Source organism: Sorex fumeus, unplaced genomic scaffold, assembly GCF_029834395.1.
Source record: "Sorex fumeus unplaced genomic scaffold, SorFum_2.1 ptg000213l, whole genome shotgun sequence".
NCBI lineage: Eukaryota > Metazoa > Chordata > Mammalia > Eulipotyphla > Soricidae > Sorex > Sorex fumeus.
In genome coordinates this window covers 1,618,218-1,637,294 of record NW_026606270.1, presented here as the reverse complement: position 1 = coordinate 1,637,294, position 19,077 = coordinate 1,618,218, and the positions used below count along the sequence as shown (strand labels likewise).

Below are 19,077 nucleotides of genomic sequence, written 5' to 3'. Positions count from 1 at the left end.
AAAAGCTTCTGTTCCCAGCCACAGACCCTCCTCATGGGTGGGCTGTGCAGGTGAAAGGACAAGGTTACGAGCCCTGGGAGCGACGGGTGAGCTGCCTTTTTCCAGTGCCTCTGCTTGGGGCCTCAGTTTCCCTCTCTGTACTAAGAGCCGACAGAGACACCTGTGGAACACAGTCCCTCCCGACTCTGGAGTCAGAACAACTTGTTCATGGCCGGACGAGCAGCAGGCAAGCTGGGCAGCAGTGTGACCAAACCCTGACCGCCACTTCCCGAGTGCCAGAGGCAGGAGAGTGCCCCCCCATCCATGCCTCAGCGGAAACACAGGGCCTCTTTCCTGCAGTCTCCCGAATTCTCACAGCGAGGCCCCCAAGAAGCTGGGGGACCTGCACCCGGGAAACACACTGCGAGCTGTGGCTTCCGGTCCCCGCTGTGCCCAGGGCCGCTCACAGACTAAGGGCCCCGGGACCAACGCCTGGCTGTGTGTGACCGAGAGAGAGATTTCCTGCCAACCCAGCTCCTCCTCTGCTGACAGAGACCTGCGTGACCGTGGGAGGGTCTGGCACGAGCCCCAGCCCTTCCCTGGACTGCCCAGGCCCTCTCCCTCCTTGGTCACCCGCTTGGCCCTGGAGCTTCTGAGCTTTCTGCTCTTAGCTGATTCTGTTCCAGTCAACGGGAAGAGCTAAATCCACCTTCAGACTAAGCCTGGCCCTGGTCCCCAGGGCCCCCCACCCCAAGGACAGACAGGCGGGGTGGGGGGAGAGCGGATTTGGTGGAACACCTGCAATGGTTTGGTGGAACAAGTAAGTTCTGTCCCTTGTCACATGCACTGCCAGGGATGAGGCCTTTTCAAAGGGAACTGACTTCACACGCGGGCTCATCTTTTCTGTTCTTTGGATTCCTCCTCCTGGCTGCCTGGAATGCTGCTGAAAGAGCTGGCGCTCCAGTAGCCGGTCTGAGCCAGGAGGTGACTATCAAGATGGCAGCCACATGGTTCAGGGTGGGACACTGCTCGCCCGTTGGGGTTCCCAGGGCAGCAAGGGACAGGCCCTCACGTGTGTCCCCGGATCAGACTGAGCTGCCCGCCCGGAGGTTTCTGTCCCCAGGTGGGGGTTGAGGGTGTGAGGGACAAAGCAGCTACCAGAGGCCACATCTGCGCAGGGGACCCCGGTTCTGAGCAGTTCCTCGGAATTTCCTGCATCGGGTAAGGATGTGCTCAGGCACTCACTAACGGCCGACGGCTAACTGCTGGCATCCAGGCCCTGCCCAGAACCATGGAGCGGCTTTCCAGGTTTCCTTCCCAAGGGGGCTGGGGTCCACCGGGGAACACACCCGGCCCCGGGTGTCACAGACAAAGTGGAGCTCCCTGCAAACACCACAGCCTGAAACGGGCTCGTTATTGCAAGATCAGAGGCAGTGCCAGCATTTCCTGAGAGTACCCTGGCTGCCGGGGTGGGAAGACGACCTCTCCTCCCTCCATCCACTGAGGCTCTAGAAGGTTCCGGAAGGAACCTTCCCCCGACACTGCGGCGCCCTCAGCTGGGGAGCTCAGGCTGGTGCTCTGCCCTCTGACCAGGGGTGGGTGTAACCTGAGGGGTCCCGGCAGGAGACAGTGTGTGGATGCCTCCATTTTTCCCCTGCAGTGTCAACAGAGGGGGCAGGCCCTGAGGGTGGGAAGGCTCAGAGGCACTCGGCTATCAGTGCTCAGTTCCTCTCTAGACTCTGCCAGGAAAGTTCCTCCCGCCCGCAATAGCTCCTCAGTGGGTGCCGCCAGAGGGTGCTCATGTCGGCCCCACGTTTGGGTGGGCAGGAAACAGGGCTACTTCTCCACCTGAAGGGTGACGTCAACAAAGTGGGCGCGGGACTAGAGCCTACTAGATAGATAGTGGTCAGGGCATTTGCCTTGCACGCGGCTGACCCAGGTTCGATTCCCAGCATCCCATATGGTCCCCCAAGCACTGCCAAGAGTAATTTCTGAGTGCAGAGCCAGGAGTAACCCCTATGCATTGCCGGGTGTGACCCCCAAAGCAAAAACAACAACGACAACAATGTGGGCATGCCCTGAAAGCTGTTTCCCATCTCTCAGCGGTCCCCACGGTCCTGAGCTGCTCCACCAAGACCCCCATCTCCCCAAGTCCCCACCAGGCCCCGGCCTCCGCAGCCGGAGTGAGCACAGGGGCCCTGAAGCACTTTTCCCATTTGGGGGTTTTCCCTGGGCCGTACAGTGAAACCCAGACCCTCCTCTGCCCCCGCCAAGTGCCTGGCATGCACCTCCCTGCCACAGGCCCAGGCCCCCTGCCCCCTCTGGGTACTGGGGTCACCAGTGCCACAACACAGGTGGCTGCTGGCCTGCACTGGGACCCTGGGTGGCCCACCAATAATTTTTCTGCCCTGATTTTAATCTGCATGGCACTGAGCTGTGAGACCACCTTTCCAGACGCTCCAGCCACTGCCCAACACCGCAGTGCCCTCCGCTGGGGAGCACAGGCTGGTGCTCTGCCCTCTGACCAGGGGTGGGTGTAACCTGAGGGGCCCTGGCAGGAGACAGTGTGTGGAGCCTCCATTTCCCCTCTGCAGTGTCAACAGAGGGGGCAGGCCCTGATGAGTGGCTTTCGTGTCTGGTGCTTCTGTCGACCCCTGGTGCGTGGGTTAGGGTCTAGAGTGCTCCCCCCCTCCCCCAGTTGGCCTTGGGTGCTGCATTATCTCTAGGGGTTTCTCCACACTTGCATGCAACTTGGCCAACAACCAAGGTCCTAGGCAATCCGGATTTGGGTGTGGCCCACAGCTGCGATGGCTTGGTGGAACAAATAAGTTCTGTCCCTTGTCACATGCACTGCCAGGGATGAGGCCTTTTCAAAGGGAACTGACTTCACACGCGGGCTCATCTTTTCTGTTCTTTGGATTCCTCCTCCTGGCTGCCTGGAATGCTGCTGAAAGAGCTGGCGCTCCAGCAGCCGGTCTGAGCCAGGAGGTGACTATCAACAAGATGGCAGCCACATGGTTGGGACGGCAGCAAGTTTACGTGGCGACGCGGTTGGGTCTCTGGGAAGCTCTGCCAAACCTGGACGGCCAACTTCCAGAAATTTTTATGTGAATGAGGAACAAAGCCCTTATGTAAGCCTTCTGTTATTTTGTTTCCTTTCACACGCAGCCAAACCTGATCTGCGGATACCAGTCACTGTCCAGAATTTAAGAGATCTCCCAAGGGGGGGGGGGGGTTAAAAAAAATAACAATTTGTAGGAATGTGCTTGGCTGGTGGAACACCAGGGTGGGTCCCACAAGCTTCTCTTCTTCCTGCGATAACCTGTACCCACATGTCTTTCTCAGCCGACTGGGGATGGCAGGAACTCAGGACTTGGTGCCGAGAGGGGCTGAGCTGGACACTGTGGGTGAGCTGGTGTGAGGATGGGGCGCCCTGCCCCGGGGTCCCAGCACTGCCCCCCTCCTCTCCCCTCCCCTCCCCTCCAGGCCCTGGAGCGCCCCAGGCCTTGCGATGGGGGCCTGGTTTCTGGCTGTCGGTCTGCAGCGTGGGGCGTGGTTTTCCTGCTCTCACAGCCGCCAGTGGCAAACAAGCGCCCAGCCAGAAACCGGCCCAGGCCCTTCTCGCAAAGCCTGCTCTGAGCCTAGAGGCAGCTTCTGCGGGGGTGGGGGGGGAGGGCAGAGGAGGGCAGGGGAGTCGGATGGTGGGGGGTGGCGTGGGGGGGAGGTGGGACAGCTCTTGGGCTCCCCCATGCCCCCCGCGGCCTGGGAAGCTGGTGCGAGGCTCTGGCCCAGCAGGGCACGGCACAGGCCACCCTGTAATTCTTACCCTCCTCGGCTTCGGCCCACGGAGCCCAGCCTGGCCCTGAACTCTGGCCTCTGCGGCATCCCCGGCCCACAGCCGAGCTCCCCGCAAGCATTCCCTGGAGACAGAAAGTCCCTCCTTGATCGGCCCAGGCCCCCGCTGGGGAGTGTTTCTCTCCCTCTCCACATGGGAGACATCAGTGGGTCTCGCCAGCTTCACCCTTTGCGAGGGGTCTAGCAACCTGCCCCCCCCACCCAAGTGCCGCAGACCCTCTGTGGGTCTTCCCCCCACCTGGTGCATTGCAGAAAACCCCGCTCGGGGCTCCCCAATCTGATGTTTCCTCTCCTTCTACTGTCTAGGGAGGAAAAGGGAGACCCAGGCCTGAAGGGTCTCCCTGCTCTGTGGCCCTGGCTGGCTTCTTCTCGAACCCAATTTAGAGACACCCCCGCACAAACCCCGTCCCCCTCCCAGGCCTCACCACTCCCCGGGAGCCTCTGCTCGCCTGCTTTGCAGCCCAGTAACTGTGCAGCTCGTGGAGTCACCTGGGAACGCAGCTGCCTCAGGGAAGGGACGTTTGCTGTAGCCCTGCCCGGTACGCTCTCCCTGGGGGGCCTCTCTCAGTGGGCCACACGCCATGCCTCCCACCCACTAGCCCTCACCGCTTTCCAGAGCTTTGCTGAACTTCTATTTCCCTGCACTCTGCAGCGTTAGGTTCTTGAAGATCAGAGATTCACCTGTTCTTTTTGTTTGTTTGCTTTTTGGATCATTCCCAGCGATGTTCAGAGGCTCCTCCTGGCTCTGCACTCAGGAATTACCCCTGGCGGTGCTCAGGGGGACCATATGGGATGCTGGGAATCGAACCCAGGTCGGCCATGTGCAAGGCAAATGCTCTACCCACTGTGCTATCGCTCCAGCCCCGAGATTCACCTGTTCTGTCTGCCTTTTCCCTAGGAGTGACAGGTGTGCTTGACTGCACCCACGACGTGCCGCCTTATTCTGAGTTTCTTTTAGGGCTGCACCCCCCCTTCTCCCAATCCTCACAGGGTCAGTCCCTCCCTGCTCCCAGGAATGGGGACAGCAGCCGGCCCGCCTGTCCTTATGTTCCCGTCCCTGGCTGACTGATTATGGTTGACCAGATGTCCCAGAGTGGCAGAACCTAGAGAACAACTTTGGGGACTCTGGTATTCGTGGGACGAGAGGACGCTAGAAGAATGACTCAGGCTAGCAGGGCCATGGGGCTGGCGATGCCAGGGGCACCTGTGAGAGTGGGGCAGAGAGAGCAGGCGCCGCAGAGTCTAGTTCAGAGCAGGACAACTGGGGACGGAGCACCTGGGGCCAGCCACACCTGAAGCTCACATACACCTGGGCATTTCAGGCACACAGACAATTCTCAAGGGTTTTCTCAGTCCTCTGGGACTTGGGTTTTCACGCAGGGTCCCTGAGAGAGCCCAGCCTCACCAGGGGTGGCTGTGAGTCTGTTTTTATGTCTAGTGGAACACTTGTTCCCGGGCATTCTGGGGGCTCCTCTCTGCCCCCTGCCCGTTGGGCTGCCCTGTTGGCCAAGAGGGTGGGGCTATTCGCCGGGGGCAATGTGTTGGCTGCAGAAGCCATGGAGGACCCGAGTGGCTCAGCCGGGCTTGGCCACAGCTCCCCACCTCTGCAGCTAGGAGGGGACAGTGGCGACCCAGACACTCAGTGCCAGGAGGGGCGTGACAGACGACGCTTCCCAAATGGACGCGGGTGCTTCGGCTGTGCATGTGGACGCAAGGTCGACTGCGAGCCGGCCAGGGCTGAGATCCAACACGCGCAGGGGGGAGGCCCTGATCCTGCGAGCCCCCGAGTACCTCTGGCAGTGCTCCCTGAGCAATTAGCGGTCCCTGAGCAATCGCTGCAGAAACAGTACCCTGAGACACGGGCAGACGGCAGGAAAGGGGGTGGGTGATTGACCATCGGGTGGGCTGTATTACAGGCACAGGTGCCCAGTGGCCTGCACAGGACTTTACACACGAGGGCATGGAGGTTTAGGGGTGTCAAGCCACTTCCCCCAGGCTGCACAGCCTTGTGCCGCTGCGAGTCCCGAGAGCGCCCACCCTTCCCTGGTTAGATGGGGCACCCAGTAAAGATGTCCCGAGGCCAGGGATGCCTGTGGGGTGTGGCTGGGTGGCAGGTCTCCCAGGAGGACACCGACATCTGGGTGGGGGGGCAGGGGTCAGCACCCACCAACTAGGGACACTCAGGATCATGAGGCCTCAGGAACTAACACGCGACATTCTGGGTTTGGGTTCTGATTGGCAGGTGTTCCCATTCCGATTAAGGTAAGGTAAAGGTAAAGGCCCTCCCGTTGATCGTCGATTTGCTCGAGTGGGCCCAGTAACGTCTCCATTGGAGACTTTGTTGTTACTGTGTCTGGCATATCGAATACTCAAGCTCATTATTTCCATGGCCCCTTCCAGAGCAGCCTGACCTGGAAGCAGTTCCCTGGGCAGGGGGGCAGGGTCACATCTGTGGACACAGATGTGGAGGAGGGAGAAATGGACTGCTGGCCCCCCGCCTGCACGAGCAAGCTGGCAAGGCTCACTGGGTGGCGGGGGGGGGGGGGGCGCTCTCAACCTCTCAACCAGACCCTAATGGCCCCGGACGGTTCCTCCCACCCTGGGGCTGGAAGGGAGCCTGGAATGATCTTAGCCGAGAAGCCTGCAGCCCCGAGCACCCTCCGCACTCCTGCACGGAGGAGCAGAAAATAGCAGATGATAAATTTTTTAGGACCACCCTCTGTGCTCCGGTTGTAGCCAACTGTGAGATAATGTGCTGGCCTTTTTGGGAACATGCATTATTGATCTGGGTCTGTCTCGTGGTTTATAAAAAGCCCACCCTGCCCCCATCCCCCACCTCCTGGAGCAGCACGGCTGCCTCCTCCAGGGGGGCTGCCCGGATGGGTCACATGGGGAGGGAGGCTGCGAGATGCTGGGGCAGGGGGCTCTCGGGGAGGGGCTGGGGGGGTCGCTGGGTAGGTTAAGCCTCCACCTCCATAACCCAGAATGGTGGATGCTCCCAGGACGCTCACTCCTGTGTGTGAGGCGGTGCAGATGGAGACATCCCGGGCGTGGAAACTCACCCCTCCCCCCCACACACACACCAGCCCCATTAACGTCAGCCTGGGCGCCCGGTGGAGTGGAGCACTGGGTCTGAGCTCAAATCCTGCTCTGTGTGGGGCTGGAGAGATAGTCCAGGGCTCACGGCCTCTTCTTTGCATGCAGCTTGCCCGGGGTGACTCTCCGGCACCCCATGGAGACCCCCAGCCCTGCTGATGTCAGAGCAGGCAGAAGCCCTGAACGCCGCTGGGTGTGTGAACTCCCAACAACCACAAAACATCATCATCATCACTCCTAGCATGACTCAGGGGCCGTTCCTTGATCGGTGTTTGGGGGAGGAGCAACTCCTGATGGTGCTCGGGGGATCACTTAGTGCTGGGGATGGGCTTGGACCCCAGCAGGCATGGCCCACACCCCGCCAAGCCCTCTCCCTGGCATGTGGTTCGAATTTTCACTGTACCCTAGCTGAAATCCTAGCTGTGACCCCGGCAGAGGGGAAACTGCTTCTTAGGACCCCGGCTGGTCTGAGTGACGAGGGCCAGCTTACGCCTGTTCGGGTTGGTCACAGGTTTGATCTTGGTGCTGGAACCCACAGAGGGGTGTGTGTGTGTTGGGGGGAGGGACGGTGCTCACCAATGATGAGCCCCTGGGCCACTTTGCGCCAGTTCTGGTACTTGCTTTTTTTGGCCCAAACACCCAAACACCAGCTCTGGGCTGACTTCTAGCTCTGTGCTGACGCTGGCCTGGCCGGGACCGGATCAGGGCAGTTTATGCAGTGCTGGGGATAGACCTGGGCTCAGCCAGCGCAAGGTGAGCATCTTAAGCCCCGACCCTCTCTTTGGACCCCAACATTTCTGTTGGCTTCAGCCAGAGCCAAAGCAGCAGCTGACAGCAGACCAGAAGGCGGAGTCCCAGGGATCACAGCGCTGGCTTCTGGCCGTGAGATGTGAGCGTCCCTGGAGGGCACGTCCACTTGCCCAGGCCCGGGACTGAGGGCTGCTCCTTGGCTTTTTTTTTCTTTTTTTTTGGGTCACACCCAGCAATGCACAGGGTTTACTCCTGGCTCTGCACTCAGGAATTACTCCTGGCGGTGCTCAGGGGGTCATATGGGATACTGGGAATCAAACCCAGGTTGGCTGCGTGCAAGGCAAACGCCCTACCCGCTGTGCTATGGCTCCAGCCTGTGTTTTGGTTTTGGGCCACACCCAAAACCAGTCATGGTTCCTCCTGACTCTGCACTCAGGAATTACTTCTGGCGGACTCGGGGACCGCATGGGGGACCGGGGATCAGCTCAGGTCAGCCGCATGCCAGGCAGGCACCCTCCCCACTGGACCATGGGGTGGTCCCTGAGAGCTGGTCCTTGGCTTCTGTTTCTTATCCCAGCCTCCTCCGTCCACATCCATCCCGCCCACCCGGCCCTTCATGACTCCTGCCTGCACCAAGGGCTCCTGCTCTCACTCTCGGTGCTCCGAGGGCACCTGACCAAGGGGATCCTGCAGGATGGGGCGGACTGCAAGTCACAGCCTTCCCGCGCAGATGCCTCTTGAGCCGGGTACATTTTCCCAGGACTAAAAGTCCACCCCTGGCCTCTCCCGTGCCCCTTCCTGACGTCCTCCTGCCCCTGCTCATTTCTTTCTTTTTGGGTCACACCCGGCGATGCACTGGAGTTACTCCTAGCTCTGCACTCAGGAAGTACTCCTGGCGGTGCTCAGAGGACCATATGGGATGCTGGGAATTGAACCCAGGTCGGCCGCGTGCAAGGCAAACGCCCTCCCCACTGTGCTATCGCTCCAGCTCCTCAGCTCACTTCTAACTCTGAGTCTTTCTGGCTTTCTTGGCTGGAGTCATCGTCCTCTGTTCACCCACTCCCAGCACGGGGTCGAGGCTTCACCCACAACAGCAGAATGCCCAAACCAGCTTCCCGGTTTCCCGGGGCACGAGGCCAGACCCAGTGTGTGGGGGGAGGGGCCTCTGCCGCCCACTTGCTCTCTGCAAAACTCCACCAGCAACGCTTTCTCTGGGGCCACAGCCACACAGCGTAGGCCGCGGGGCCCCGGGAGCATGGGATCACAGAAGTCAAACTGTTGCTAACGGCTCGGGGCGCCGACGGCTTCCGTGCTACACATTCTCTCGGTGCAGATAAGCTCCCCACGAACAATCTATATTTGTGATCAGTAGCTCCAATCATTCCATACAGTGACTCGCCTGACATAAATCATCCTTTCCTGGCAGCAAGAAGATTGATTCATATTTTCACAAATGGTTCCAAACAGGGAGGAGCTTTCCAGCCGGGTCCAGCCCACAGCTCCACAGTGAGTGGCAAAGGCTTGCCCCGGTCAGCTCATGTTTGTGGCCACCACCGATATTCAGAGGTTCCCTTCAGAGTGGACAGACACGCTCCGACCTCTCCCCTTACCTGGACTGCTACTGATGAACCCCCCCTCCCACGGAGCCCCCAAGTTCTCTCTGCAGGCCTCCTGGCTCGGGTTCCATCTATCTTCTTCATCCTACCTCAGGGCCCTTGAACATGCTATGTCCACCACTTGAAAGTTTTCCCATGACTACATGGCAACTGAGGGTGAGAGAGGAAATCACACACAAAAGGACAAGGGGCAAGGCTGGGTACCGTCCAGCATGGTATGGTCCTGCCCAGGACGGTAGCCACCAGACACATGGAACCCAGGGCCCTGAGAGCTACTTAGCCCTGCTGGCATGCTATCCTGAGTTGAAACACACATCAGAGTACAAAAGCCCAATTCTACAAAAACCCCATCGATGGTTTTTTAAAATATTGATGCTAGGTTGAGATGCTAGGAAATCAGATATCTGGGGTTTAAGTCACACATGTTAAAACTAATATCACTAGATTTTTTTTTTTATTTCCCCAGTGCGGTTACTGGAAAATTTTGAATGAACTCTGTCCCTGTCTTTGTGGTTTGCCTTGTATTTCTGTAACAGAACCTGCTTGTGAGGGGCGTAAGGTGAAGAGACGGAACCCATATATTCAGGAAGTTCGGGGGCGGGGGTGGGGGGGAGAAGACAAAGGGGAAGGTGAGGTCCTGCCCCAAGGGTAGAGGAGGCGGAAGTGGGTCTAATTCCAAGGGTCAGGTCCTGGACAGGCTCTGGAGGACCCACTCTGGGTGGACCTTACTTGGGGGGAATCTCGTCCTCCTGGGGATGAAAACGTGGGCCAAAGCCTCCTGGCATGAAGACCCCCCCAAGAGCTCAGAGGAGGAGCCTGAGTTGTGGCTCCAGAGGGGGCTACAGAGTGCTGGGCGTGAGGCCAGTGGGACCCTAGGGGTCTGGGGACTGAAAGCCCTCCTCACCACACTGTCAGGGCTCCCCCAGGGCAGCCCAGAGCACTGTGAGGGAGGAACTGGGACAGAGGCAGCGAGGGAGTTCTCACTTCTGAGGCCCAGTCTTGTGTCAGTGCCCAAAGGACCAGCTTCCTGTCCCTGGAGGTGACAGAGTACAGCCCACTGACCTCGCATGGAGCCTGGAGCTCTTGGTGGGTTGAGCTTTATGTAGGTGTGCGGAGCCTTATGTAGGTGGAGCCCTAAGTGGGTGGACCCTGAGTGGGTGGAGTCTTAAGTGGGTGGGGCCCTAAGCAGGTGGGGCCTTAAGTGGGTGGGCCCTACATGGATGAATTCTTAAGTGGGTGGGGCCCTAAATGGATGAAGTCTTAAGTGGATGGACCCTAAATGAGTAGGGTCTTACGTGGGTGGGGCCCAAGTGGGTGGGGCCTTAAGTGGGTGGGGCCCTACATGGATGAATTCTTAAGTGGGTGGGCCCTAAATGGATGAAGTCTTAAGTGTGTGTGCTCTAAATGGGTGGGCCCTAAGTGGGTGGGCGCTAAGTGTGTGGGGCCCAAATGGGTGGAGTCTTAAGGGGGTGGAGTCTTAAGTGGGTGGAGTCTTAAGTAGGTGGGCCCTAAGTAGTGCAGCTGGGGGCCACAAGTGTCTGCAGACAATGCACACACGTGCGCCTGCACACACGCCCATGACTTGCACACAGGCACAAGCCGCGCCCCTCTTGGTCAGTTCCGAGCTCCCCGTTGGCCCCAAAGGTCAGCTTGGTTGGGCCTCCCCAGAAGGGGCGGTCAGCCTCCCGCCCTACTGCTGTGTCCCCCAAGTGGACCTCAGCTTGGGGGGGGGAGCGGGGGGGGGTGTGCACGGGATGGACCTTCCAGTGGGCGTCTGGCGCTTACCGAGCTCGACGTCCTGATCGTCCGTGAGTACCAGGATGATGTTGGGCCGGATGTTCCTGCGGTCGCGCTGGAAGCGGCCCTTGTAGCGCGGGTTGGCCAGCAGCGCCGAGCTCCCGGGCAGCAGCGCCAGCACCGCGGCGCCCAGCACGGCCAGCAGCAGGCCCGCGGGGGCCATCCCTGCAGTCCACCACTTCCGGGCCCCTCCTGCAGGAGAAGAGAGCCGGTCAGTGCTGGCGGCCCGCCCAGGAGCCCAGAGGAACAACGACGCGGGCAGGGAACAGGCAGGACTAAGGCTCTGGGGAGCTCCAGGCCAGGCGGGCAGCAGCGTCCAGTTGTGGGGCGTCTGGCCAGCCCCGGGCCACATCAGCCTGGCTGACCATCACACCCCCGCAATGGACAAATCTCCCAGTGGGAAGGGAAGAAGCCCTGATTTGGGGTACAGATATTCCCGGAATGTTCCTCTACTGGGTCGGGGACTGGGGAGGGGGCAGAGGTGGACAGGAGATAGCGGAAGCGGATGGGGGGGTCTCAGGGTAGTACCATCCCCCCTACGTTTCTCCAGCAACCAGCCAGTGTGGACCTCCAGTTCTGGTGCAGAAGCAGGGAGACACAGAAGTTACCAGGGTTCCCTCTGGGGTGTGTGTGTGGGGGGGGGGAGGGGTGATGGCCCATGGGTCTCCTCACCAGGCAAGAGACCCCTCTGGTTTATAGGTACAGAGGAAACCAAGGGACAAGGGAAAACTGACGACTAAGAAGCTGAGGGCAAAAAGCTGTCGCTGTCACTCAGCATGTCACCCCCCCCCACCCACCCAGGGCGGGCTGGCCACAAATGGGAGCTGGGGAGAGCCCCCGGGGTGCGGTGCAGGTCTCCGCCATGCTCCCCTCCTGCTCATCAAGGCTATTTTTCTGCTCCTAGAGGAAATAGGTCTTCAGGTCCTGTCCAGATAGACTTTGGTCTCATTTATTTAAAATAATGAGAGAGAGAAGGGAGGGGAGAGCGAGGGAGGGAGGAAGGGAAGAGGGAGGAGGAAGAGGAGAGGGAGGAGGAAGGGGAGAGGGAGGTGGAAGGGGGGGAGGAAGGGGAGAGGGAGGCGGAAGAGGGGGGAGGAAGGGGAGAAGGGTGGCGTGCAGGGAGGAAGCCGAGTGCCCCAGCCTTATACAGTCTCTGCACTCCTGCAGACAGTATTTGCCCGGCCCCTGGCCCCACCCGACTCAGGGCTCAGGAACCCTTCCGGGGTCCCGGCTCCCCACATAGGAGTGTGTCGGCTGCAGCCCCTCTTGGATGGCACCAGGTACCTGAGGGTCTCTTGCACCTCCCACCCCTGACTCCTCAGCCTCCTCCCCCCTCCCCCAGGACAGCCAGCCGGGTCATTCATTTCCTATGAGACCAGCAGGGGCCTCTGGGTCGGGAGTGATGGGCCACTCGCTGGAGGCTGTGCAGGGTTCCTGACTCCCAGTGCCGTTCCCCTGCCCAGTCTGTGCCCTGGAAATACAATCCAAACTCACCGCCAGTGCCCCTTTCTGTCCCATGGCTCTCCAGCCTCTGCTGCTCCCATGAAGCCGACCCCAGAACCTTGGTACTTGCTCCTCCGTAAACCTGGAAGAGCCTCCCCAGATTCTGTCTGACAGCCTCACCTCTGCCACACACATCACCTCCTCTGAAGGGCACCTCCTGGGCTCTATAACTGATGGCACGAGCCCCCCAGACCCCCCACTAAAGCCGTGGCCACAATCCACTCCCTGCCTCCACCCCCCCAACACACAAAAGTGGGGTCTTCTCCTGGTCCAACGCTCCTCCCTGCCGCAGCTACACCGAGGCAGCACCAGCACCCGCTTTGTGCCCCTCACAAGGGATCAGGGAGCTTCATGCTGGAGGCCCTGGATGAGTGAGTGACGCGGTGCCTCAGTTTCCCCCTCTGCAGAGTGAGCATGAAGGAAGAGTATGAGTGAACACTAAGCTGGCATGTGGCTGTCCTGGCGTGACCCGCCAAGAGACGCACGCCAGAGCCCACCCACTCGCGCAGCCACTCCCTCCCGTGGGTGCTGATCGTCCCCTTCTACACCAGAGGGCACCTGAGGTGAAAGTTCTGTGATCACGGGAGAAAACACGGCCAAAGTGGGGTCCAAAGTCCCAGGCCGCAAAGTGAGGGCTGCACTCCCAAACCCACATCTCCCGGCTGCGCTCGCTCCAGCGCATGCCCGGACTGCAGCGCCAGGCCACTGCCATCTGCACCAGGCCCTCTGGGAAGGGCCTGACTTGCCATACCCAGAATCTGGAAACAACCCGAGCGCCTGTGAACAGACCACTGGATAAAGAGACTATGGTACATCTACACAGTGGAATACTATGCAGCTGTCAGGAAAGATGAAGCCATGAAATTCCCCTATAAATGGATGGGCATGGAGATTATCATGCTGAGTGAAATGAGTTAGAAGGAGAGGGCAGATATAGATGGCTGCACTCATTTGTGGGATATAAAATATTACATAGTAGGAGAATAATGTTGGCTGCGTGCAAGGCAAACGCCCTACCGCTGTGCTATAGCTCCAGCCCGATAGCACAGCGGTAGGGCGTTTGCCTTGCACGCAGCCAACATGGCCGACCCGAGTTTGATTCCTCCGCCCCTCTCGGAGAGCCCGGCAAGCTACCGAGAGTATCTCACCCGCATGGCAGAGCCTGGCAAGCTCCCCGTATTCGATATGCCAGACACAGTAACAACAAAGTCTCCAATGGAGACGTTACTGGGCCTGCTCGAGCAAACTGATGATCAATGGGAGGGCCTTTACCTTTACCTTTAGGAGAATAATATCCATGGCCAGGGAAAACAGGGGTGAGAAGGACTAGTCAATGGTTGGAACTAACCACAAGTGTGTGGGGGGCAGAGGGTAAATGAGAGAGAGGAGAGACCACTATGAGAATAAGGGCTGGGAATGATCAGGCAGCACAAGAGCTGAGGGTTAAACGTAGGTAAGGGATATTCTTGATAACCTTTCAGTACCAACATTGCAAACCACAGCACCCAAAAGGAGAGAGAGAAGAAAAGCGCCTGCCATAGAGGCAGGCAGAGGGTGGGAGTGGGTGATGGGAGGGAACCTGGGGACACTGGTGCTGGGAGATGTACACTGGTGGAGGGATGGGTGTGACTGAAGTCCAATCATGAACAGCTTTGTAAAAATAAATGAAAAATAAAAAGAAAGGGCCTGACTTGAAAATAAAGACACAGGTTTGGAAAAAGACAACTCTCTGCCGGGCAGACGGCCCTCGGCACCCCTGCCCCTCAGAAGCGCACACGGCCACTTAATGCGGTCGGCCATGGTGTCACTGGCTCTCACAGCTGCAGCCTGTGTGCACTTGGCACTCTCTGTAATTTTTTTTTTTTTGCCACATCCGGCAATGCACAGGGCTTACTCCTGACTGCACTCAGGGATCACCCTGGCAGTGCTCAGGGGTCAATGTAGGGTGTTGGGGATCACATCCAGGCCGGCCGTGTGTAAGGCAAATGTCTTTACTCATTGTACTTTCACTCTGGTCTCTCTCTCCATTCTCTCCCCTCTCTCTCTCTCTCTCTCACCTTAGCTGGTGCTGAAAGGAGGTGAAGCATATTAGCATTTATGTGTATGTGTGTGTCAACCATGTTGCTTGTTTCCAAGTCCATGCATCGCCTGGGTGAGCCTGCCGTGACACTCAGTGCCGGGCCATGGGCCTGCTACAATGCACAGGCTCTTCTTATCATCACTAAGTGTGGGAATAATGCCAAGGACAGCCCTGGGGGGGCCCCCACAAGCAGCCTCTCTCACACGCACCAGAAACAACCCTCCACAGTGCTCCCTGGGAGTTGGCCAAGCTCCCACTGCTCCTCTGAGCACTGTACCGCTTCTCAGCAGAGTCGCCTGCCGATAGGCCCAGGGAGGCGCAGACAGTGAAAATCCTACCCCGATCACAGGACAAAGGCAGAGGCAGACTCAGGTTAGCCTGTCCAAAGAGAGCTCCTGGAAGCACATCTCGCTTGAGTTTCCAAGTCTCGGTTTCCTCTTTCTGGCGAAGCTGCCGGCATCCACATTCCCTCCGGGGGTGTTTTTAGGTCTGAGATGTGGAGGGGCCACACATAAGTAAGTCAGGGACAAGACGGCTGGGACCTGCAGCCCATAATGGGGGTCCCGGGCTCAGTGGGGAACAGAGATGATTAGAGAACCCAGTCCCGGTGATTGCCAGCACTTGGGGCTACTCCTGGCTAGGTGAGCAGGGAGAACCATGCAGCGCCACCGGTCGAACCTGGGGCCCTTGCACGTAAACCATGTGCTCCAGCCCTTTGAGCCACGGCCCATGGTGGTCCTCCTGGTCATGCCCACGGCCTCGGGGCAGCTGTGGCCCCCTCCAGGACACGCTTCCTCTAGGTGAAGTCAGAAGCCGAGGCCGGACACTGGAGAATAACAGGGAGCTAATTATCTCATCAGATCAAGTCATCTAGTGGGTCGATTTTTGATGAATTCCCCCGGCTCTTGCTTCCCTGGCCTCATGCCAGCCCCTCTCCGGATGCTGAAGAAATCAATTAAAAATGACACAAGAGATTCTGTCTCCAGTTTCCCCTTCCTGGTGTGAGAGTCGAAGTGACTGAACCGAGAGCGAAGCTGGGGTAACGCGTGTCCCCAGCCGCTGCCTTTCCCTCCGGCCAGGGGCACTGCCTGCTATTCCCAACAGCTTGCTTCCAGGTCTGGCCCTGAGCTGCTCCCCGAAGGTCACCTTCATGTATGTGATGTGATGTAGGGTGCAGAGGGTCTAGTCTCTATCGGCTCTGTACTGGCTGGTAGAATGAACTGCCTGGAACAGAACAGCCCTCCCCACCACCACCAGGAGGATGTCCTGGGGTCACACCACCTTCCTTGTGCTGTTTCAAAAGTTCCAGCCACACACCTCCTGCTATTCATTGCATGTCTCTGGCAAGTCCCCACCACAGGGCCTTTGCACTTGCTGTCCGGGCTTCTGGAGTCTTCATCTGGCTATGTATTTTCCTGGCCACTTTCTACCCCTCCTCCTTCAGGGCTTGGCACAAATGTCACCTGTGCAGGTTCAAAAATTCAGTCTCTCCTCTTTCTCCCACAGCAATGCCCACCTCTGACAACTGGATATTGTACTTTGTGCATCTCACTCACGGATATGTTAGCTTTGTTCGAATCCATGTGCGCCCCCTGCCCCCGAAAACAGAGCTTGGGTCATGGCAGACGAGATGCAGAACACTCTCCCTGGGCTATGAGCACTTCTGCTCTGGTGGGGGTCCTGCACTGCCTTCCTCCAGCAGCTGGGATAGAGCGTACAACACGTGACCCAGGAGGAGCCAATCAAAACACGCCGCCTCCCTAGCTCTCCAGCAATTGGCTCAGAGGCAGACGTGAGGCTCAGGCGTGGCCAATGAGAGAGCGAGGAGCCCGGGACCTGGTGGATGCCGAAGAGAGTTGGAATTTGGCTTGACTGGTCCAGGGGCGGAGCCCTCGGCTGCCCAGGGCCACCCATTGGATGCCGAGCGAAGGCTGGTGATACTGGGCTGATCCAAGCTGCATCTTGTGGGTGTTCCAAGCTCAAACAAGGCTCCTTTCTAACCTTTGCTCATCTGATCTGACACCATAACATAGTGAAGAGGAATAAAGAGATGGTTTATTTGTTTTTGGCCAGGCTGGGGACGGAAACCAGGGCCTCCCACCTTGGAGGCATGAGCCCTGCCTGGAGGCTCACGGGTGCTTCCCCAAGGTCCAGCCGACTCTGAGGCCAGTTTGGAGCCCAATTCTAAGCACCCCTTAGGAGGTGAGTCAGGGGGCGCCATCTGCACGTGCGGGGCTGGGGCAAGGGGAGGTTCTAGAACTGACCCAAAGTGCCCTGGCTCGGGTGACCGGCCCTCCTCATCCCCTCTCCTCTCGCCTCTATGCCCAGCAAGTTCACCGGCTGACCACACCAGCAGGCTCTACTCTCTCAGCCTCCCCCGACCCTGCTTGGCCACAGGGCCAGGGCCCTGGGCGGCAGGAATAGAGGTGAGGGACTCTCCAGGAAGCCCCGTTGCCCGTATGCTGGGAACCAACCACATCCTCATATTGCTGGACTGAAGGGCCCGCAGCTCCGGGGGGGAGGGCGGGTGTGTGTGTGTGTGTGGGGGGGGGGAAGTGGGCCCTCTCCACATTCCAGGAAAGGGGCCCTGGAATCTGCATCCTTCATTTTCACACCTTTGTTGGAGGTCACCAGCTGTTTCCTGCAGGGCCCAGGGCTGATCAAGCAAGCAAACAGCACAGATGTGCTTTGCGCCCAAAGTCCTGACCCCAGAGCCCTCTCCCGACCCCTGTGCTTGCTTGGAAACAGATGAACAACATGAGCGGCTGAGCTGATGGGTGTTGTACAGAGAGGAAGGAGGAGGGAACAGCCAGCCCAGGTGCAGTTAGGGAGGGCTGCCTGGAGGAGCCGCCACAGAGTAAAATATGAGAAGTCTAGTAAATAGGGGCATAGTTCTGAAGGTGCCATCAGGTGTAGGCAGGCCTCGAAGGAGAAGGTGGAAGATAAGGTGCTGCCTCTGGCAGGGGACAAGGCTGGAGGAAAGGGAGTTGGAAATGTGTGGTCCTGAAACTCGCCATCCCTGAGTAGACACGAATTGATCACACACACACATACACACACCCCTGTTCAACCCTCTCATGCCCCTGCTGTCTGGAGCAAAGTGAGAGTTAGAACTGTGTGGTCCTGAAATTCACCATCCCTGAGTAGGCATGGTTACACACACACGCACACACACACACACATACACACACACACACACCTGCTCAACCCTCTCACGCCCATCCCTGAGTAGACACGGATCTCACTCACACACACACACGCACACACACACCCCTGTTCAAAACTCTCACGTCCCTGGTGTCTGGAGCAAAGTTGGAGCTGGGACTGGGTGGTCCTGAAATTCACCATCCCTGAGTAGACGCGGACTACACACACGCACGGCTGTCATAGACCAAGGATTCTCCAACCCACAGGCCACAGACTCTCCCCAACCCTCCTCCCATCCTGTGGCTCTCTGGGCCTGTTCCTGGAATCGCATTTGGGGGCTGTAAAACCAGCCAGCTGCCCTGAGCAGGGCGACGGTGAGAGGGTCCTTCACTGGGAGTTGGGGGGGGAGGCTGGGGGATCAGGTTTCAGGACAAAGGGCTTGGGGTCTGGAGAGGCAATCAGGCCACTTTCTGAGACGGGTTCCAAAGCAGCTGCCCCAGGCCCAGCACAACTCACAGGGAGAGAAAGGCTCTGGCACCTATGCCCCCTGCAGTTGGCAAAGCAGCCGGAGGGGGACGGGGAAAATGCTGCCCCCGGAGCTGGGATACTGGAGGCTGGAGTTGGCCACCAGAGCAGGGGACAGCGGAGCTCAGAGAGGCTTATTTGGAAACAGGATGCTCCAGGAAGCCGGGCGTCGCTGTGGTGTCGTGTGTGGGAATAGCCATGGTGCCATGCTGGGCATTGCCATGGTGCCATGCTATGTGGGGGCGATTGGGAGGCCAGATAATTGACATGGTCAAATATCAGGACATCTGCGATGTGCCCTGTTTACTGGTCAGTGCATAAAACCCCAAATACAGTCGGTCTCTGCTCTCCTGGGCTGACCGTGGCCAAGCGCATGAAGACCAGAGGCCATGGTCAGCCCAGTGGCGTCCACTAGGGGCATGTGGAGTGGGCCAGAGAGGACCATGTGTGGTGTCGCGGCCAGGAGCCCAGCTCTGATCACGGGGACACCAAGTGCTACTAGCCACGGCACTTCCCCTCCTGTGACCTTCAGGGAATCGTCTGTCGAGGGGCCTTGTGCAAGTGTGAGGATGACTTGAAACAACTCCAGGAAACGTGGGCAGGTGTGTTTGGGGGGGTGTATCCACTCCCCATTTTATCAGTATCACTTATCAGGGAAGATGCAAATCTTCCCACACCAGTGAGAATGGCGCTGATCAAAAATCAGGAAACAACCAATGCTGGTGGGGA

The 19,077-nt window shown here is 58.8% G+C and overlaps 1 protein-coding gene across 2 annotated transcripts in view; it reads right to left on the bottom strand.

The window, feature by feature from the left end:
* SULF2 (sulfatase 2) overlaps positions 1 to 19,077 on the bottom strand; it is an 85,087-nt gene that overhangs the window by 49,206 nt on the left and 16,804 nt on the right. The window contains exon 2 of one of the 2 annotated variants that reach the window (XM_056108446.1): positions 11,082 to 11,282. In XM_056108446.1, the coding sequence (XP_055964421.1) occupies positions 11,082 to 11,256 (175 nt within the window). In that variant the 5' untranslated portion in view covers positions 11,257 to 11,282. Of the gene's footprint in view, positions 1 to 11,081; positions 11,286 to 19,077 lie in introns of those variants that run through there. The other variant, XM_056108447.1, reaches the window with a different exon arrangement.